The sequence below is a fragment of the Rhamphochromis longiceps genome, linkage group LG20, assembly GCF_057381845.1.
Source record: "Rhamphochromis longiceps isolate RC_006_pf linkage group LG20, R_longiceps_female_GT1.1, whole genome shotgun sequence".
Classification (NCBI taxonomy): Eukaryota; Metazoa; Chordata; class Actinopteri; order Cichliformes; family Cichlidae; genus Rhamphochromis; species Rhamphochromis longiceps.
In genome coordinates, this window is record NC_140576.1 from 2,759,318 (window position 1) to 2,781,306 (window position 21,989).

At 40.6% G+C, this 21,989-nt stretch overlaps 2 protein-coding genes and 1 pseudogene across 3 annotated transcripts; 1 reads left to right on the plus strand and 2 right to left on the minus strand.

Moving 5' to 3' along the window:
* Positions 1-235: 235 nt before the first annotated feature.
* On the minus strand, positions 236-1,170 carry LOC146644629 (uncharacterized; annotated as a pseudogene).
* Positions 1,171-10,651: 9,481 nt separating this feature from the next.
* c1galt1la (core 1 synthase, glycoprotein-N-acetylgalactosamine 3-beta-galactosyltransferase 1, like a) lies at positions 10,652-17,856 on the plus strand. 2 transcript variants are annotated; one of them, XM_085394370.1, is made up of 4 exons: positions 10,652-10,841; positions 11,967-12,221; positions 12,635-13,299; positions 16,991-17,856. In XM_085394370.1, the coding sequence occupies exons 2-4, from the start codon at positions 12,011-12,013 to the stop codon at positions 17,324-17,326; spliced, it is 1,212 nt and encodes a 403-aa protein (XP_085250496.1). In that variant the 5' UTR covers positions 10,652-10,841; positions 11,967-12,010; the 3' UTR covers positions 17,327-17,856. The 2 variants fall into 2 exon arrangements, with proteins under 2 accessions (XP_085250496.1, XP_085250495.1); XM_085394369.1 differs by having other exon boundaries at positions 10,652-11,072; positions 16,991-17,854.
* Positions 17,857-18,003: 147 nt separating this feature from the next.
* Positions 18,004-20,166, minus strand: tac3a (tachykinin precursor 3a). Its single transcript, XM_085394371.1, has 7 exons — positions 19,983-20,166; positions 19,529-19,644; positions 19,178-19,277; positions 18,880-18,909; positions 18,743-18,796; positions 18,592-18,658; positions 18,004-18,326 (listed from the first exon to the last, which is right to left on the minus strand). The coding sequence occupies exons 2-7, from the start codon at positions 19,628-19,630 to the stop codon at positions 18,308-18,310; spliced, it is 372 nt and encodes a 123-aa protein (XP_085250497.1). The 5' UTR covers positions 19,631-19,644; positions 19,983-20,166; the 3' UTR covers positions 18,004-18,307.
* Positions 20,167-21,989: the final 1,823 nt, after the last annotated feature.

The window sequence follows — 21,989 nt, forward strand, 5'->3', positions numbered from 1 at the left end:
TCTGGAATCAGATAAAGTGATTATTTGGACCTTAGCAATTTCACATGCTTGTGTGAATGCTACCAGTGCAGCTGCTTGAGCTGAATAGAGACGACAGTGATGAGCATGATGCTAAGATGTCTTGTTCTATGCTCTGTGCATATTCTACTTGATTTTGACTGGTGTCGGGATTGCATGATATTAAATCCACTAGCTAAATCAAAGATAGAATAGTATTTTGATTTAGTCAGCACCGTCAAGATCTCTTCGATTCAAGCAAGCATCTTAGCTTGTCTTGCTCCTCTGTAGATAGGTTTGAATTCCCTTGTGTCATAACTTCAATATCAGGTGCATTACTAGCCCAGTTAGTAGTTGGTGGACACCAACTTCAGCAATACCTGGCCTGTTTTGCTCAAAAGTAATTTCAAAAGGTTCCTGAATGTCAACGTTTTCAGTAGAGAATATAGCAAAGGCCTCATAACCTCGTACAATAATATAAAAAAAATGGTTGCGATTCCTTACTTCGATGGGGACTCTGTCTCTACAGACAGTTCCTAGAGATCGAGCAACAGCAACTGTACTAAGCCCCTCAAGTGGTTCCACCAAAATACATTGCTCTTTCCCTAGTGTTTGTGGGGCCCTGACCCAAATCACCTGCTCACTCTGTCCAGGGATTACCACTGGGTGGCGATAAGCTGGTCGAAGAGTCCTATTGCAGGCAGAATTCTCTGACAGTCCTGAAAAGCTGCTGCCCATACTTGTTGAGTGTTTACATTGGATCCAACAGCATCTGTATCTGAGGCTTTGAGAAAAGCATATCCCAGCATGGAACAATGACATTCATTCCTAAAATAGGCAGTGCATTTGGATTATTATTGTCATCACAATTCCCATATCCTTCAGAGTAATATCTCCCATCTGTACTTCGGCTAAAACATAGCCCACATAAGGAATTGCTAATCCATTTGCTGTTTTCCACTTTAACCAGTTGAGATCTCTTTCATTTCCTGGTTCATGATCTCCAAACAACCTCTTAAAACAGGCTTCAGGCATTATTGTTACATTAAAACCAGTATCTAACAAAAATATCACTTCCTTACCATGAACAAATACCTCTAAAAATGCCCCTAAAAATTGAGAGTGGTTTATCTGGACTGGACCATTGTCATCCTTCCCAGTCACCTGGTCCATAGTGACTGGAATTAATCATTTAAAGCCATCTTGGATGGAGCTCCCCAACACTCCCTTGCCACGTGTCCACTGATTCCACACTTACTTGCCCTTGTTGATCTCACTCATGCCCTGGATGTTCTACTGGCAATGAAATTTGCTTTGTCTCTTGGAGTGGCTCTGAAACTTCAGCACATCTCCTGAAACCAACAGGGACTAAAGTCCTGCCTTTCTCGCTCCCTTCCGGGAGCTTGGCATATCTGTGGAATTGGTGCTGGTCGAGCAAATTCCCTCAGCTCCTCCTGAAGAGTATTTTTGAGATCTTATGCACCTGTTCGAATGAAAGATTAGGATCATGCCTTAACAGATGCCGTAGATCTCATTGGATCTCATTCTCTCTGAGGCCCTAGACAAACTGATCATGTGCAGGTCTGCACGCCGAGGGTCTTGTGGCTCTTTTATCTGCAAGCGATGACCTAGCTCTCTTAAACATAAAGTAAACTTTTTAATAAGCTCTTTTGGTCTTTATCTGCAATCGTAAAACATGGCACACAGGGAACCCACAGCTGTTGTATCCCCATACAGTTCTTTAAGTTAAAGAAAGATCTTATCTGGTGTATCCTGTTCCACTTGCTCCAAAATAAGAATTTGCACAGTGGTTCTCCTCCTAACGCACTCAGCACAAAATGACACTGCTGTTCTATAGACCATTTTTGAGCACAGAGCATTGCACTAATCTGGCTTTTCTAGTCTTCATAATTAGTGTTAAGCCCACAAAATTTTGGTACTCATGGTGCACCAATAAAAATGGTCAGACAGTATTAACAGTTTCAGATAATTCATCTAGTATATTGATCAGTCTAAGGCAGGTGGTTTCATATACTGGCCCCAATTCTGTCAACGTCCCCAACATAGCGTTTTCAATGGGAGAAACATTTCGTCACTCATCCACGTGACTTCTTCAGTGTCAGCTGACTGCAGGTTTCCCCAACCTTATAAACAGTACCTTTCCCCAATGACTGAAACTATCCCAGTGAATGAACAATGGGCTGTGGAATCAGTTTTTTGATCATTAATATGCAAATTCTCATGTCCATTGATCAACAACCACTAATCAAAGACCAGTGATCCAGGAGGCCCCCTCCTGGATTTAGAGATGGTCTTTTCCTTTTCACGTAAATGCCCTCTTTGACTCCCTGCTCAAACCAGAGTTCCTACCTGTCCATAATGTGTACATCCTCATCATTGAATGAGTGGCCACTTGAACAATTTCTTCTTGTTCGCTACCTCCTAATTACAGAGTAGGCTTTTTCTCCTTGAACTCCCCGAGGCTCCCTTGTCCCTAAGGCAGTCCCCCTGCCTTAGGGACTCCAAGCATTAGCTGCACACGCTCCACTCAGGTGTTACAGTGGATGATAGCATCATCCAAGTAGGTGGTGGCATAAACTGCATGCGGGCACAGGACCCAATCCATGAGGCGTTGGAAGGTGGCTGGGGCTCCAAACGAGCTGAACGGAAGTGTGAACTGGTGCAAACCGTACGGAGTGGGAAAGGCTGTTTTTTCCCCTTAGACTCTACAAACGGTAGCCCTTGGTCAAATCCAGCATTATGGAAAATCAAGCAGTGCCTAACCGGTCCAGGAGCTTGTCAAGCCGGGGCATGGGGTACACTTCAAACTTTTACACCTCATTCAACTTGTGGTAGTCAACACAGAACCGTATAGACCCATCTTTCTTCACTGCAAGATCTATGGGGATACACCATGCATAGTGCGACTCTTCTATTGCTCCCATTTTTATCAGCTTAGCGGATTCCTTCTGAACAATTTCTCTTTTATGCTCAGGTAACCTGTGAACTCTTTCCATGCTTTTAGGAGGTTGAGGTGATATTACCTGTGTGTGGCTCCTCCCCTGTCTAACCACTTCATAATCAATATCTCCCAACATCAACATAATGTACATTTGATTAGGGGGTAAAAACCTGGTTAATTTTTCTTTTGCAAATCTCAATTTTTGGTTGAGAAAAAGTAATTGAAAGTTAATGTTGATGAGAACTAAAAGTTGTGTGTTTTGTGTGTGTTAAAAACCAAATTACCATCACAAGCTATCCTCTTGAAAAAGTCTGTGCATTTTCCCATAATGTGATATACAAATGATCTATATATTTTTTTATACTGCCTTAATAAATGATAAATTAACAAGTAAACATTATCAGATTTAAACATTTCCTGAATAATCAAGAACATAAGGTAGGATTTAACACTAGATTTAAAAATATATAGTTACTAATAAAATGTTATTATTATTTTCCTTGAGAAACCATCAACACTTCCGTTGATACAGATGTCATATGGCTTCAGTTTATCATATGATTCCAGGTGCCAGGTGAGGATCGGCCCTTTTGAAAAATAGTTCCTTCGTGTGAAACTTCTTGCTTGCCTCAAACAAGGGGATCCAGCTCTTTCAACACCAAGCGCACATCCTGTTTGCTAATGCTTAGTCCATGTTTCCTGTTTTTCGCATACATTCTTCAGTACCAGTGGAGCTGTCCAGAACACTTTCGCTGGTTGTTAATGAATTCAACCAAGAATGACAGGGCAGAGTACGTCTTGCAACAAGTGTTACCCTTGTACTAAGAATTCTCTTCAGATGTCTCTCATTTATATAAAAACATGTCTACTGCCAAGCACCAATTTAATATCTTTATAGTTTAGGTCAAGTTAAAAATAAACATTTATGAATTGCTCCTGCTGGTATGTAGGAATGCATTTGGAGCATTGTCTATCAGAGTTGACTTGTTCTATAAAAAGGTTTGTGTGATCTGTTCTGATCAAATGCTCACAGCATTCCAAAATGACAGAAATGTATGCACGTTTTTACCACATAGCTTTCCAGCTGCCTATTTGGCTAGTGCTGTGTGGCAGGCAGGAGGGAGGACTCATATGCAGGACTCAGAAACAGAGGGTGGAACTTAGAGCGTAGCTTTATTGCCGGACGAACTCTTGTTAGAAATTAAGACTTACAAAAACAAACAAACCAACAAACCAAAACCCAGAACTAGAAACTAAACTGGAACTGGAACCCAGAAACTCGGAAACTCAAACTAGGAGATGCGGAGGACATGAAGAGAGAAGACACAGCACAAGGAGAATGCAGGTTAGGTTAATGACGCGACAGCAGGCAGAGAATGACAAAGGACTAAAATACGCAGCGGAGTTATCAGGGAACAGGAGACAGGAAGGAAACACAGCTGGGACTAATTAGGCAGGATACACTGACATAAACCAGGAAACACACCTGGACTTGGAACCAGAGGGAACAAAGAGACAAAACCTAAGGACTAGAAATCACAGAGCCATGAACCAAAAGTCTAGTAATGATAAACCGTGATGAAAATCAAAGCTTAATAATAATGCAAAACTCAAAACACTATAGTGTCAGGACCGTGACACTATTAGAGCTAAGCACCCACCACACAGCTCTCCTGTCAGGTCCTGGTGGCCTGTTCATATAGGAAAGGCATGATTAGAAGGCATATGTGACAACCAGCCTCCCCTGACACCACACACTCAACCTACTGCTCCACCCCTTCTCTGCAGCTGAGCAACAAGTCACACCCCGCCACATATCCCCATTGCCCAACTTAGGATGGGGAGCCATCTGGCCTTTTAAGTGCCACCTTGAACTTAAAAAGGGACCTCCCTGACAGGAGACTAGCTCAAGTGATCATGATAATGAGAATGCTTCAAATCAGCTTCAGCTTTGCAATGATTTCCTCTGAAGTAATTATCTAACCGGCACAGTTCTTGATGAATTTTCCCAAATAGAGTCCCAGTACACCTGTCCTGAAGCTTTTGAATTTGTTCTAGTCATAGATGAAGCAGATACATTTGTATGAAATCCTGAAGAGGACCTGAAGAGAGCAGATGGTGATGATGCTGTTGTGATAACACTGAATTATGTCAACAAACACAGATAAGATCATGGACAATTGTGGGTAAGGTGTATTGGCAACTGTCAAACTGAGTCGCTGAGCAGCTGAATAGGGGAATAATGTTGACACACCTGCTGTTCAAACATAACTCAAACTTTGATTTTGATTTTGATTTTGATTGAATCTTTATTTTGAACATGTTGAAAAAGTATAAAAAAAATAGAATTAAAAGAGACAAATGAACAAAGCAAACAAAAGGAAAACGAGCAACCACAACTCCAAATAACGTCCATGTTCAAAAACTTTCCATTTAAGACTCTCATAACACATACATATAGGATCGTGGGGGTTGGCACGCTACACGAAATCCAAAAGACCATCAGGGTGTACAACCTCACCCCTGGTGTCGTTGCCCACCTCTCAATTTTAAATACATGTAGACATTGAGGGCTATCAGGAGGGGCTATGCGCTTACCTGCTGCTCTCTGGCAGGTAGCTCCATGCCCTCCTGGGTTTTAAATGCACCTTAGAACACACATGCATCAACACTACATATGAGCGGGCGGAGGGAGGTTTGGAGTCTTCACACAGCCCCCGTCGGGGCGGTCTGCTTCTCCCCACCCCAGGGAAAAGGGTAACACCACCTGGGTCTGGGTGCAGTTTCCCCTTCCAGGGGCAAGGGTACCTAGACCCAGGGTTTAGAGTACGCTTGGGGAGTGTGATTGTATGTACAGTGTCTCTCTACAGGGAGTGCAAAATTATTAGGCAAATGAGTATTTTGTCCACATCATCCTCTTCATGCATGTTGTCTTACTCCAAGCTGTATAGGCTCGAAAGCCTACTACCAATTAAGCATATTAGGTGATGTGCATCTCTGTAATGAGAAGGGGTGTGGTCTAATGACATCAACACCCTATATCAGGTGTGCATAATTATTAGGCAACGTCCTTTCCTTTGGCAAAATGGGTCAAAAGAAGGACTTGACAGGCTCAGAAAAGTCAAAAATAGTGAGATATCTTGCAGAGGGATGCAGCAGTCTCAAAATTGCAAAGCTTCTGAAGCGTGATCATCGAACAATCAAGTGTTTCATTCAAAATAGTCAACAGGGTCGCAAGAAGCATGTGGAAAAACCAAGGCGCAAAATAACTGCCCATGAACTGAGAAAAGTCAAGCGTGCAGCTGCCAAGATGCCACTTGCCACCAGTTTGGCCATATTTCAGAGCTGCAACATCACTGGAGTGCCCAAAAGCACAAGGTGTGCAATACTCAGAGATATGGCCAAGGTAAGAAAGGCTGAAAGACGACCACCACTGAACAAGACACACAAGCTGAAACGTCAAGACTGGGCCAAGAAATATCTCAAGACTGGTTTTTCTAAGGTTTTATGGACTGATGAAATGAGAGTGAGTCTTGATGGGCCAGATGGATGGGCCCGTGGCTGGATTGGTAAAGGGCAGAGAGCTCCAGTCCGACTCAGACGCCAGCAAGGTGGAGGTGGAGTACTGGTTTGGGCTGGTATCATCAAAGATGAGCTTGTGGGGCCTTTTCGGGTTGAGGATGGAGTCAAGCTCAACTCCCAGTCCTACTGCCAGTTTCTGGAAGACACCTTCTTCAAGCAGTGGTACAGGAAGAAGTCTGCATCCTTCAAGAAAAACATGATTTTCATGCAGGACAATGCTCCATCACACGCGTCCAAGTACTCCACAGCGTGGCTGGCAAGAAAGGGTATAAAAGAAGAAAAACTAATGACATGGCCTCCTTGTTCACCTGATCTGAACCCCATTGAGAACCTGTGGTCCATCATCAAATGTGAGATTTACAAGGAGGGAAAACAGTACACCTCTCTGAACAGTGTCTGGGAGGCTGTGGTTGCTGCTGCACGCAATGTTGATGGTGAACAGATCAAAACACTGACAGAATCCATGGATGGCAGGCTTTTGAGTGTCCTTGCAAAGAAAGGTGGCTATATTGGTCGCTGATTTGTTTTTGTTTTATTTTTGAATGTCAGAAATGTATATTTGTGAATGTGGAGATGTTATATTGGTTTCACTGGTAAAACCAAATAATTGAAATGGGTATATTTGTGTTTTTTGTTAAGTTGCCTAATAATTATGCACAGTAATAGTCACCTGCACACACAGATATCCCCCTAAAATAGCTAAAACTAAAAACAAATTAAAAACTACTTCCAAAAACATTCAGCTTTGATATTAATGAGTTTTTTGGGTTCATTGAGAACATGGTTGTTGTTCAATAATAAAATTATTCCTCAAAAATACAACTTGCCTAATAATTGCAAAACAATTGCAAAACAAATTTCCCACGTGTGGGACTAATAAAGGTTATCTTATCTTAATTCTACACTCCCTGTATGTCTGTCTCCACGTTGGGTGAGTGTTGAGTAATTGCATATGAGAGCATGAGGGTGGGAATGGATGTTTGTGTCTGTGTCTGCCTGTATGTCTGTGTCTATATGTCAGGTTGGGTATCAGACGCCACCTCTCTGGGGACATCTCAGGCCCTCCAAGGTATGGAGGCCTATCTCCCCCCACCACCACTTCCCCTGCCAGTGGCGGACTCCCTCAGACATCGGTGCGTTGGTAGTTCTTTGTGTCCGGGAATGGGCGTCCAGGTACACACCGGCTCACTCCTTGGTGGCTGCTTATCGGGGCCTGGGGCCTGGAGCCTGGAGCCTCGGTCACTCAGGCACAGCTGGCTGCCGGCGGAGCTCACGGGCGCGTCACTGCAACCCCCCCTGGCTTCTGCTCCGTGGCTGCTGAGTGAGCCCTCATCTGGGACTCTCGCCAGCTCTTTCTGGGACAGTGGCGCGGCTGCCCCTCTGTTGGTCTTCCTTGGTCTCTTGTGCTCTGAGGGCCTCTGGATGTCTGGAGTCTTGATCTCCTCCATACCTGTTCATGCCCTGGTGGACAGGGCTGTGGCCCCCCCCACACCCTCTAGCAGATCATTACATGAAGGAACCTTTTAAAAACAAGCGCGTCCATGCTCACAGGTGTACACACGGGTGCTCACACACACAAACTACACCCTTTTTGGCTCCTACCTCAAAGCACACTGTGCGCTGTCGATCTTACGTGCTGCACAATAATGTTTAATATTTAGCATTTACTGTTATATTCCCATATATCATCGTGATGTTGTTTATTATGTTGCTCTCTTTTTCTTCTGCTCGTTTTCTTTTTTCTTTCTCAACAGGTGATCCAGCTGATTGATATATGTATTTTTTGTCTGCTTATTTTGTTGGTGTCAAGAAATATACTCTAAAACACTTCTTCAGTAAAGAGTCAGAGAAGAGAAACACACAGAACTTCTTGCTAGCAAGGGCAGCCTCCAGCACTGAGGCTCGCGCTGAGGACTGCCCCGGTCTTTATTTATACTTCAGTGGGTGCTTGTGTGTGTGTGTGTGTGTGTGTGTGTGTGTGTGTGTGTGTGTGTGTGTGTGTGTGTGTGTGTGTGTGTGTGTGTGTGTGTGTGTGTGGGGTCAGAGTGTGACCCCATAAAGACTTCCCTAAACCTGCTGGTCTCGAAGTCCAGCAGTTCATCAAACCAAAAAGCACTTAGACTAAAACTGATATAGCTACGTTAATCCTACCGTAAAACAATAAGACAAGGTACGACCTCTTCCCATGCTCCCAGGATGTGGGGGTGGACGCTAGAGCACCTTGAAAGAATGTTACAGACCTCCTAGGATGAGACATTCTTTCAATATGCCACCAGCTATATACTTCTAAACACAAATGATTACATGCAGTATTCTACCATATGCAAACTTATATCATTAAAATATTATACTGACTACTAAGTACAATTTTCCATTGACAGTTGGTTTTTGTTTTTTTTGCCCTTTATCCCCGTCCCTCTTCTCTGCTGTTTTTCTTTCCCTCTGTCTTCCTCCCCTTTCTTTTCCTCAGTCAAGTCTGTCCCGTATTTAGCAAGTGAAAATAAACAATAAAAGGTGAATCAAATAGACCATTACGGTAAGGCTGGGATGGACCATTTGGTAAAGTAAATCCGTTGGGCATCTTTCTTCACCTTTAGACAATAATTCTGATGGCAGAAGAGCCAAACAGGGCAGGCAAAAAAACTAAAACAAAAAAACCCCCAAAAGAGTCCTTTATTTGTTAGGAAAAACCTTTCAAATCCATCCAACAACAACAGTGATCAAACCATTCCAGGCTTGAACGATCTGCAAAAGTCGACTTCCCCCATCACTCACTATGTTAGTGTTATCGACTAGTAAAAATGGACAAAACATGGAAATTTATTTATACCCAAATTCAATAACTTCCATAGTTTTAGATTCTCTGAATTAAAAAAAAAAAGTCAATTATGCATTCCTGCTTTGAAAAAATGTAACCATTTACAGTATTTTCCTTTCTGTTATTCTTTAGGACCTCAAATGAAATAACCTACTTTGCTGTGAAACACTTGCTGTATTTACAATTATAAGAATTCATCTCTTGTTAGTTTAGAGCTTAACCTCTTAAGCACCAGCACCCCCAGATACAGGGACAAAAGGGAGGAGATCGCATTTAGGGTTAGGCGTGTGTGCTTAAGAGGTTAATTTTGTTGCATCAATAATTAACATTTCATTACTTAATTAATTGCTTACTTGCTTGCATAATCTGTTCTGATCAAATGTTCTTGTTTTTATTTTCTATGTTTTTGTATATTGCAGTATAAAAATATAAGCTGATGCACATTAACCAGTCTTGCTCTGTGCAGCTGTTAAAGCTCTTTCTTAGTGCACAGTATACTCTAAATAGACAAAGTACAAACAGAGATTGTACATACAGTATAAAAAGTGTAGCTTTATCATATATGAAATTTGCTCGTACTCTGTTAACACATTCTTTTTGCACAAGACAAAAAAAGCTACATTTGCATTACAGTGTTGCTGTCTTTGCAGAAGTTACTAAATGAAAGAGAAAACACCTATTACTCTCACAGTTTGACTTTGGATTTCCACCACAATACCAAATGACTGTTTACAAGAGGTGAAAATGACCTACAAATGAATTGAACTGTGTGTGTTTAGAGGTTCAAGAACATCAAAACTCTAGAAATTTAGTCCCCTTCAAAAGTGCTTTGTTAGCACTTTTGTATATGTTGTAAATTTAAATACATTAAATTTTTTAAGCTTTACATTGAGTCACATTTGTTGTATATATTACATTTGCTTATCTGGAGCAAGCTAAGAACCCAGCTGTAGAACAGAGATAAAAACAGGATCATAGCCATGGTTTTATTGGTTATGTAAGGTATGTAAGCTTTTGTAAGGTAGCATCAAAACGTCTTTACTAACTGGGGAGCTGAGCAGGTAGTTATAGCCAGGTTGCCTTTAACTGCAAGAGACGAAATGGGGATCCAGGGCAACAGGTGACTCGGAATGTACTTTAATTTCCGAGTTCTGTTTGAAAGTGGAGTCAGTAGCTCTGGTTAGGTAGCTTGCATTAACGTAAAGTGCTTATGATTGCTGGAGCTGGCTTGAAGCCTTTTGGAGCCGTTGTAAGGGTGACACCTAGTGGCGATTATTTGCAGACGACAAGTCGTCGCCATCATTTAGCGTTACCCTTTAACTGTCTCACCGGCGTCTCCGAAAAACCAGTGTCACTTGTGACAAACAAATCTTGATCATCTGAAACAATTATTATTTCTCAGGACTCGGACGAGCGCTTCCTCATACGTCACCGACAGGCGACCAATGGCAGCGTTCATTTTCAGAGCTTACCCACCGCGAGGTAGAAGAATGTAATTCTACTCAGAAGCTTTTCTTTGCTGGTAATCATCTTATTTGGCGACACAGTGCAGGGAGGACTTCACTGAGAAACAGTATTTCGGATGAATGAGACCTGCATGTAGCCGTGTGCTCGACAGGTGTAGCGTCCTTGTGCTGTTTTTCACGAAATACTTTAGCTGCTCCTTGGGGTGACAAGCACATCGTGCTCACAAATGACTGATCCCCAGCAAAGGTAAATAACATACAGGAGGGAGGGAGTCTCTTAAAGGCTTGTATTTCTCATTTATTTACTCAGTGGACATACACGAAACTTTTGGTATTGATTTATTTCATTTGGAAAGCGATCTGGGTTCCCTTTGGCCTCGTTTTGCTGCCAAGCAGTTTCTGTCGTGTTTATTCATTTATTGTCTCAACGGACGAATCCCTGATTATTGTAACCAGATTGTCATGTCATTTTATTTATCGTCTGGATAAAGTAGAAGAGCAGCATACAGGAGAGAAGCTGCTTTGCCATAAACATTTCTCGTCACGTTAATCGTTAACATCTGTCTCGGATTTGGGGTCTTTAACCTCATCAGACGCAATGAAAAACACTGCCAGCGGCCCGCTGACAGTTAGTTATGAAGTGCGTGTCAAAAGCACTTCTCTAGTCTTTTTTGCTCCAGCGACAAACTGAATTTAAGTGTTGCTAATATTAGTTTTAATCATCCCGTCTTTAAACTAAACAAAAGGAGGAGGTCTTGACGTGACGTCACCATAATAAATCAAACGGCTTCTCTAGGCACGAGCAGCGAAGTTAATCACTATGTCGTCATTTGTGCACATTATACATTAAACGCATGTCTACTGCTGTGTCAGCGCGCTATGACTTCATAGACATTCAAATAGTTTTTTAATGACATTTTTCAAAGACTAAAATCATGAGGCAAAGTATTATAATTTTAAAATTATTGCAATTAAAAAAAGAAAACAATGATAGCAAAATTAATTGTACAACTACATGCAGTCAGTCTGCTATCAAGCACCTTACGCATGTAACGCAAAAGACGTTTAATGACTGATATTTGTTGGCCTTTGTGGTTTGGCTGTGCATCAAATTGACTGAGTGTGGTGCTGTTTCATGTAGACATGCAATAACTTGGACCTCGCAGCTGTGGAGACATTATCGCCATGAAAGGCTTCAGCTCCAGATTGGGCTTTTCGCTGGGCTTCATTTTAGGGGCCTGCAGTACGTACTTCTTCCTTCACCAGGTGTGGTTTGAGAGAAGTTACCCTGTTCTGTCAGGAGCTCAGGAAAAAGTCACTGCTGTAAGGGAGAGGCCGACCAGCTGGAGGAAGGAGGGAGCTGCTGTTAAGAATCTGCACCTTCCTCACCGTACAGGTGTGTTATGTTGTGAATACATTTTTTTTTCTAATTTAATAATAGCTTTCACATATTTACAGTGCAGGAAACATTCTAAGCCCGTGACTGAACTTTGCCTTAAAGTTTAGAGATTGGTTTACAGACACAACGGACTTGAAATAGCACCAAGTCTACTTTAGACTGTATAATGATGATAATACCTATTCTGCTTTGGACTGTGATGCATATATGGATTTTTTCCACTATTGCTTTCATGCTACTTCCAATTGGCATGGCCAAAATAATGACAGCTGAAAGGATGTGGAAGGGAACTAACTGCATATGTATCCAAATGTGTTAAGCAGAGTGTGGTGTGGCTTGTAGAATGACAAATGCAACAGGTCAACTGCATACCAGTTAACACTGCTATATACTGTCGTGTGTCCCTCCAGATGAAGACAGCCAGGTGGCAGATATGTTGTATCAGAAAGTACGTGTTCTCTGTTGGGTGATGACGGGGCCATATAACCTGCAGAGCAGGGCCCAACATGTCAGGGCTACCTGGAGTCGGCACTGCAACATCGTCGTGTTCATGAGCTCTGTGGACGACCCTGACTTCCCCACTGTGGGCCTGGGGACAAAGGAGGGCCGTGACCAGCTCTACTGGAAGACCATTCGAGCGTTCCATTATGTCTACGAACACCACGGGAATGAAGCAGACTGGTTCTTAAAAGCGGATGATGACACCTATGTGGTAGTGGACAACCTGCGCTGGATTCTGTCCAACCACTCCTCCGAAGAACCAATCTATTTTGGCAAGCGCTTCAAACCTTATACCAAACAAGGCTACATGAGTGGGGGAGCAGGTTATGTACTCAGTAAAGAAGCCCTCAAAAGATTTGTGGAAGGCTTTCGAACCAAAGTTTGCACACACACGACCCCTGTGGAAGACCTAGCTCTCGGTCAGTGTTTGGAGAAGATGGGTGTTCTGGCAGGAGATTCCAGAGACACTTTGCAACGAGAAACTTTTCACCCATTTGTGCCAGAGCACCATCTTACTGGCAAGTTCTCCAAGAGCTTCTGGTACTGGAGCTATTGCTACTACCCAATTGTTGAGGCAAGTCCCCTCACATTAGTTTTATTTTTGAGCGAGTAATAGTGAAATGGGCTTAAACATTGTGGTGGTAAAAAACAAAGAAATCTTTTCATACAAAGGCCATTTCTAAAATCCAGTTCACAGATAGCGCGTAGATAAAGCAGACAAGCAGTGAGTGGATTAACCTTGTTAGAAAGGGGCAAGTTAGGTTAGGACGTCATGCTGATGACGGACTGAACCTTAAATTAGAAATCCTTTAATGTCATTAGCTTATGTCTTCCATTCAAGTGACAGAGGTCTTTCATTTAAAAAAGTGTACACACTTTTTTCTTAGTGAAAGTTACACTTACTGTCATATAGGCAATAATGTTTACAGTCTTTAACTGAAAGTACTTCAAAGACTGTATATTTAGTGCTAACACTAAAAAGTTCCTAATTTAGAAAAATAATCAAATTTTGAATTTAATGTCAGGCACATACAAACTTTCAAAAAAAGTTTGATCAAGAACATGTTTACTGCTGTGTGGTGTCATGTTTTCATTTAACAAAACTGCTTTAGAACTAAGGAGGCCAGCTTATATAGAAAACTTTTCAACAGTTCAAGCCCTTCTTTGAATTTTAGTGTCACACCATGCCAAACTTTTTCAATCGATGGCGTATCTGGACTTGTAAGCTAGCCAGTTTAACATTTTAAATATGGAGACATGCAATCAGAATATTGGCAAATTTGGTTTGACAATATTCTGACTGAAACCAGGAAGGTGTTTTCTTTAAAAACCAAAAAAGGCCTTCCTTTGGATGGCAACATAATTTGCTCCAAAATATGTTTGGCCACACATACTGTAGCAGTCAATTAGCCAATCACATGGCAGAAACTCAGTGAATGTAGGTATGAGGACCTGATCATGATGACCTAGAGACTTTCAAACTGACTATCAGAATGGGGAAGACAGTTTCAGATGGGCTGGCCTAAGTGTTTCAGAAACTGTTGCCCTACTGGAATTTTCCTTCATAAACATCTGTACAGTTCACATAGAAAGGAGAAAATATCTAGTGGGAGGCAGTTCACTGGGTGAAAATGCCTTGTTGATGCAGAAGTCAACGGAGAATAGCCAGATAGTAACTCAAATAGCACTTGTTATAACCAAGATATGGAGAAGAACATCTCTCAGCGCACAACATCTTGAGCCTTGAAGCAGATGTACCAGAGCAGTAGAAAACCACACTGGTTGCCACTACTGTCAGCTAAGAACAGAAAACAGTCTCGCACAGGCTCATTAAGACAATCGGATGGTCCGGTCAGAAATTGCCATAGCAACATGAAGGTATGGTCCCATCCTGCCTGTATCGCAGGAATATTCTCTTGGCACACTTGGCACAGCACCAACTGAGCATTGTTTAAATGCCAGAGCCTACATTACTATTATTTTTGACCATTTGCATCCCTTTATCACCACAGTGTATTTATCTTCTGATGGCTGCTTCTAGCAGCCATCTGTCAAATCAACAGAACACTGTGGTGAAACATGAGAATCATGGATGCGGAGCCCATGAATCTGCAGCAAATGCATGATGCTGTCAGGTTCATATTGAGAAAAATCTCTGAGGAATGTTTCCAGCACCTCGTTGAATATATGCCAGTATTAAGGCAGATCTAAATGCCACTAGCAAGGAAAATCTAATGAAGTGGCTAATGGATGTATATTGTTGAGCATTAATGCTACCTTCACAGTAATCCAAGTAATCAAGGGTTGAGGAAACTTCTTTGAAAGCACAGTTTTACAAATTACAGGTGACACCATGCTTCAAAAGGTTGAATAAAGAAAAGGTATGCTTGACACAAATCTAATATGATAAATTAAAGGATAAAGTGGTTAAAACTACTTGGCTCAAAGAGTGTTGCAAAACGTGACCACTTGTTCATAAGTGATACTTAAATAAACTGATAAATAAGTAAATAAATTATCCAGCTATTCAGTGGAACGTTTGCTTTGATTTCCAGACCAAATGTCTGAGTGAAACGTAAGCCTTTCCAAACCTACAGTTCATCTACGGTTATCACCCGAAGCAGGATTAGTCAGTTAACCAAGTAACAGATTTAATCGCACCGAGCAGGGTCTCTGAACATGTGAAGGAATAATCAATAATTCTGACCAATTTATATCTCTTTATTTATTTAATTATTTAGAATCACATTTAAAAACTGTTGCCTGATGTTTTGTATATTTTACTTTGAATTAGAAACATAGGCATTGATTTAAATGAATCATCAGAAGAGTACTGACTAAAATAAATGAATATGTGAGTATCTAACACATTCAAGTTGTGTGCCTGACCCTTGCAAACAATAATTGAATTGGAAAAAAGAAAGTGTTCATTTTAAAGTAGACGATTGCAGCACAGACAATGTGCTGTCGAATGAGGGGAAAATTGGTCAATTTGTTGCTGATGATGCAACTAATCTATTGTACTTTGCAATTAAAATGAGGCAGGTTCATTACTGATGCTGTCAAGTGCTGTCTGCCTGAGTATGGAGCTGCTTTATTTTTATTTTTTAAAGGGTAATAAGAACATAAATGTACTTTTAATATTTTTAAGCCACAATTATTTTTTTTTTTTCCTCAGACAATGAAAAGGAAAAACTGTGACAACATGTGTCCGTTTATGAAACAGTAGTTAGTTTTAATATTACTCTTATTATTCTTTCTGGGCCACAAAATAAACGTTTAACATATTTTCAGGCGAGAATGTAGCTGTGTAAACTTCAAATATCTGCTCAGTTTATCAGGACACCGCATATTTTCAAAAGCGCTCCGACGTTTTCGGAGACGTCTGTTACCCACTAGCTCGATAGCTACCCGGGGACAAGGCTCACTAGAGCCGTGAGAACACCGGACTCCCGGCAAATCGTGTTCAAACCCACCACCGTCTTTCGCTACTCAGGTTAAATATATATGAGTCACTTAGATAACTTAAAAATGTTATTGTTTGGCTTTTTTTAGTATTTTATTTGTTCTTGAGTAAATCGGTTTGTCTGAGATTAAAGTTATAGTTTTTACACAGCTGAATAAACGTCAACCAGACAGCTGATCATCAGAAGTGTGAGATGCTGGAGAATATACTCCGGTGTCCTGTTATAGTTTAGATAGCAAGGAGTTTATTAAACTTCACTGAAACAATCTGCACATTTCATTAAAATTTAACAAACTATCATCTTGTCTTTATTTTTAGTTAGCACAGACCTTAAACACTTAAAGCTGTAAGCTAATGATAGTTATATAAGAGCAGATGCTGCTGGTGCAGTAAGCTGTACGTTTTACTCCAATGGATGATGATCTGATAGTCGACTATCAAAATAATCGTTAGTGGCAGCCCTAATGTGCAGCACTCTCTTTTCTTTGGACCGTATGTGGTTATTTGTCTTTATTAAATCCAATATTTTGTTGAAAATTACATTTCAGTTCAGAGATTGAAAGCAGAGAGCAGTGTACACTTTGTACAAGGACGATTACTGATCATGTTCTCAGGTGTGGGCATTAAAGCAAAACTCAGTGGTTTACAATAGCAATGACTATCAATGTGATTATGGACGGTGACTGCTACTCATGTAGTAAAAATATGAATACTTCAGTGTTAACATATTTTGAGTGAGTTGCTTTTTATTGTTCTGTGTGTGGTTTATGTTTTTAACCTACGTGTTATTCTTCCTTAGGGTCCGCAGTGCTGCTCAGACCTGGCTGTATCGTTTCATTATATCGAAGCAGAGCTGATGTACGTGATGGAGTACTACACCTACCACCTAAGAGCGTATGGTTATATTCCACGCTACCAGCCCTCTTTACGTCATGGTTTGAATGTCAGCCCACACTCGCAGACGGCTGTAACAGCGGGACTTAAAGCAGTTCGAGGGGTGAAGGACGGAAAGAATCGCACAACTGTTGCCTTTTCTCTCAATGGAAACCAAACCAAAGAGGATACGGTGACAGAGGAAAAGGAGACGGAGAATTTAAACTCCCATCTCACTGTGAACAGGACTGCAGTCGAATAAAACGCTGTATTGTATTAGCTGTGTTGTGTTTTTAGATGGTACTGAATGTGTTTTAACTGCAGTGTGTCTGATCGCCATCAGAAACTACATCAGGAGCACCTGTGGCTACTTTCCTTCTGTGATTAGTCAAGAAGAACTGTGGTGAAAAGTATGACTTTTTCAGATAACCCTTTTACTGCGCACTAACAACTCTTTTCTGCTGAGTATGACAACATGAGTGAGTTGTTAAAGATAAGAGATGTTCGAGTGGAGGCTACATGTGTCTCAGCTGTGTTCAAACAATATGAACATCTGGTTTAGCCTTAATTATATTTGACATCATCAGTGTTTGAATTTATTGTCACAGCCAATGTGCTTGGAGTTATGCAGGAAAAAGCAATAGATGTATGACATTTATTATTAATTGTGAGTAATTAAGTAATTTGGCATAAAATGCTTCAAGTTAATAAATTAATTTTGTTTAAATTTCGTTTGTAACTCAATCTAATTAACACACGCTTTAAAACCAGAGCCAGGATGTTTGATATGATGTTTGTTTCAGAAATGCAAAATAAAGTGTTTTCTTTTCACCTTTCAGAGTATATTTGAAACCCCCCGTTGAACCGTTTGAGCACCTGATTTTATTTAACCCAACACTGTGATTGAACAGTATTGTCTCAACATGAGACAACAGCTTGAAGAATCACTTAAACAACAAGGGAAACTGCACCGACGTTTAAATGAATGAATTATGTATAAAAATTACATTTATTTTGAACTTTAAGAAAAAGAATGACATGATAAAGAAATAGAATTTATTACTTCTAATTATACTTTGTCTCCAAATAAAACCGTACATTATGCTTGGTACATTGTCACTTTCATAAGCCAGGTACAGTGGGAATCATGTGGTTTTTTTTGTTTCTATCAGACATTTGGTTTGCTGTTGATGCTCTCGGTGACATTCTGTCATTGTAGCCAAATGAAAGTAACTCTCAGTGTCTACAGTCCCTGAAGTAACCTGCAGGAAAAAAACAAAACACATACATGGACATAAGTACCCTAAAAATCCACTGTGAGAACTACAAGTAGAGATTTACTTTAAGAAATGAAAAGCATGCAGATGGTTTGCATAAACCAGTCCCTTTTAAAACACCCCAAATCTTCCGAAGTTCTATGTCTGAAATCGGTTTTATCCTTAATTATGCAGGATGATCATTAACTTATTTTTTCTAAACAGCTGACATTTGGTGATGTCTGTTTAAGAATAAGGAAGAAGCACTCACCTCAGCCTGCACTTGTTGAGAAAAATGCCTCTCCTCTCTGGATACTCTCTCCTCCAGGCACCATTATCTGTAACATATACATAGAAAACATGAATATGAAAGGCGACAAAGCTAAAAGGACATGGATATTAGACACCTGCCATACACTCACCAGTCTCTGCGTTTCTCCGTCCCATAAGTCCAATAAAAATGTCATCCATCTCCCCTTATATATAAAAAGCAAAATGCAATATTTCATGACAATTTTAAACGGTCGTTTTACGCCATAAGTAAATTACAAAATCTTACTTTTTTGGGATGGTTGTTCAGCGTCAGCCTCTGATGAAGAAAATAAAACAAAAACAGAAGACCGGCGAGATTTTCAGAAACATTGCAGCAAATATTTTATTCTTCAGTTTATAGCTTCAGCATTACTGTCATCATACATCACACACACACACACACACACACACACACACACACACACACACACATATATATATATATATATATATATATATATATATATATATATATATATATATATATTTTTTTTTTTTTTTTTTTTTTTTTAAACTGGTCATGTTCGCCCGTCGAAAACACTAACCTGCACTTCTTCTGCCCATCAGACCCACAAAGCTGTCATAATCCAAGTCATTATATCTCTTCAGGATGTTCCGCTTAAAGTTCTCTAAGCCTATGGTCTGCTGCAATAATGAGAAGAATAAAACAAAATCTGATTATTCTAAAAGATGTTCTCAGACTCTGGCGCGATATGGCAGCCTCGCTTCTGTCAGTATGCCCCAGGGCAGCTGCGGCTACAACTGTAGCTGCCTCCACCAAAGTGTGAATGTGAGAGTGAATGAATAGTGGAATTGTACAGCGCCTTGAGGGCCCCGAAAAGCGCCATATAAATGCAATCATTATTATTATTATTATTACGTGCCCGGGAACCTACATCTGAAGTTGATCTGCGCGATCCGGGCTCGTCGCATCTGCACCGGCTGTAGCGAAATTCCATGACGAGGAAAAAAGTCACCAGTAGCAAACCTCTTCTCATCTTGTTGGTGTCGCCTGTGCAAAAACAATTCGTTTTATAAGGTGTTTTCGTAATGGGGAAATTCATTGCATTTTCATTAAGAAACCCACTGCGCACAAGGGACGATGCAATCGGTGCGTAAAAACGCACAATTTACTGTTCGCAAAGTTAGATTGAAGAGAATTTTTCAAAATCAGTAAATAACAGATTCATATTGATCAAAGACAGTAGTTTTACGCAGTGTTTCTTTCTGTTCCGTTACCAAAGAGTTAAAGTAAACCTTAAACTATCTTCTTTCACAACAAGATAACAGTTTAAATGTTATTTTAAAGATCATTTTTAAGCATTAAGACATTTTTTTTTTAGCTTTTACCTGTTTTCTGTCGAGCAGATAATGCGGTTGGCAAGTCAGCTGAGTGCGCCCAAGTGCAAAGTAGAGTGGAATCGGCTAGATCCCGCTGTGAGAGCCAGTCCGGATGAATGAAGCGTCTGGGCTTTGGGGTAATAAATAATAGCTGGATACCTGCGTAACGCCAATCAGCAGCGTAGGTGGAGTACTCTTTTATCACGTTGCACTGAAGGCTACAGAGCCTACTCATTGATGGTCATGATGATGATGATGATGAGAGCGTCTGCCCCTCCCCTCCCCCCGCAACTCCTCACTGCACACAAAACACGCACACACCCTTTTAAAAAGAAAAGAAAATAGAGAAAAGTTTAGGATTCGTGACGAGGATACATGTTTGTTTTCGTGGACTGAAGCACACCACTGAACATATTTGGAAAAAGATAAGGCTATATCTGCAGTTAGTTTGGGGAAGAAAGGATATAGAAGTCAATTAATCTGACCATTTTAATGGCTTTTAATTTTACATCAACATGGAATTTTTTTAGGAGACAGAATATAAAATATACCATATATAATTGATCTCTGCTGGTTTGAAAGCAAGACTTAAATATGTTTAATATCACTGGGTAGAAATATTATCAGCACAACCATTTTTAGAGCCTATACGCGGTGAGCTGAGCTTGGATAGACACATCTTCATACCAGTCCTGACACAATGAGTAACATGTTATTCAGACATCATTTGAAATTGTTTTCATGCTTGCTAAATTCTCTGTTAAATGGTGTGCGACAGGTGGTGAGATGAAATGTCATCACCTGACAACCACTGAGGGACTTTTTATACATTTTTTGTGAGTGAAAAACTGCATGGGTAAAATGCTCAAGAACTGCTACTTTTTCAAATTAATTCAGCATAGCCTGGAAATTTAGTATATACTGTCAGTATTCACAGAAATCCTGAAACGTGTTTAAACGTGTTTAAACATGTTTTCACCAGCCTCTGAAAATGGCTCAAATTTAGTGCAAGTACCAAACCTATAATTTTTCTTGCAATTACACAAGCAACTAGAGTTGTGTTGGTGTTTGTTTATGCATTCAGAATGCAAACAAGCATAATTCTTCAGTAAAGCAAAGTTTGAGATTCAAATTGTAGTGCAGGCAAAGGGAAGTAATGCACATCAATTACTGTGGTCTGGAGATTTAGGACCGATGTGAGAGGGTGTGACACTGACAACAAAGCATTAAGCCGGAATCCAAATTGTGCCTTTCACATGTTAAGAAATGGCTTCCCATTTCCATATTTGTCTTGTTCCTGTCTGTAATCGTGCGGGGATGGGTCAGGGTGGGGATTGCAGCAGTGCAGGGGTCCGGGATGGGAGATCCGTCAGAAGTGGGGAAGTCATTAATTGCGTTTTTGCATTATTGATGAGTGTTTCTTTCTTATCTCCCCTGGTAATCAAAGCAACCCAGTAACACACGGAAAGAGTGCCAGTGGCTGTTTTTCCACAGCATGCAATTGCAGGGAAAGCTTCTCATTTAATGACAAGGTGAGTAGATATATTGTATCGATTATGTTAGCCAACATTGACATCCTGCTACAGACGACATTACAGGCACATATCTTGCATAGTGCTGAACAATAATGTCTTGTATCTTTCTGCTTTACAACATTTGGAAGTCATCCAATCCTGCCATCCTACTCAGTACCAAACCTGTTGAACTGTCATTATGTATGCGCTTCCCTCAGAGCTGCAGACAGCTGGATAATCTCTAGTCCTGACAGGTCAGCTGGACCTTCACAGCTGGCTCAGTAACAGCAGGTAGACCATGGTGGCTATAGGTGAAGCAGTATATAAAACAAAAACAAAAACACAGACCAACACCATGATGAGATCATTCTATGCGAATGAATTTGAAACAGTGTTTCCATGCAAGCCAAATTTCTGTTTTTATTATAGTGACTAATCCTTTGGCCAACTAAATTAATCTCAATCTTTGTTTGCAGCAGTTAAGTGTTGTTAAAGTTTAAAC

Bases quoted from the DNA above. Each gene is read 5' to 3' on its own strand.
- tac3a (XM_085394371.1), bottom strand. From the start codon at position 19,630: ATGAGAAGAGGTTTGCTACTGGTGACTTTTTTCCTCGTCATGGAATTT. The intron at 19,278-19,528 runs GTAGGTTCCCGG...TCATTATTGCAG, and splicing joins CGCGCAGATCAACTTCAGAT to CAGACCATAGGCTTAGAGAA. The intron at 18,659-18,742 runs GTGAGTGTATGG...TATATGTTACAG, and splicing joins ACGGAGAAACGCAGAGACTG to ATAATGGTGCCTGGAGGAGA.
- c1galt1la (XM_085394370.1), top strand. From the start codon at position 12,011: ATGAAAGGCTTCAGCTCCAGATTGGGCTTTTCGCTGGGCTTCATTTTA. The intron at 12,222-12,634 runs GTGTGTTATGTT...GTGTCCCTCCAG, and splicing joins GCACCTTCCTCACCGTACAG to ATGAAGACAGCCAGGTGGCA. The intron at 13,300-16,990 runs GCAAGTCCCCTC...ATTCTTCCTTAG, and splicing joins GCTACTACCCAATTGTTGAG to GGTCCGCAGTGCTGCTCAGA.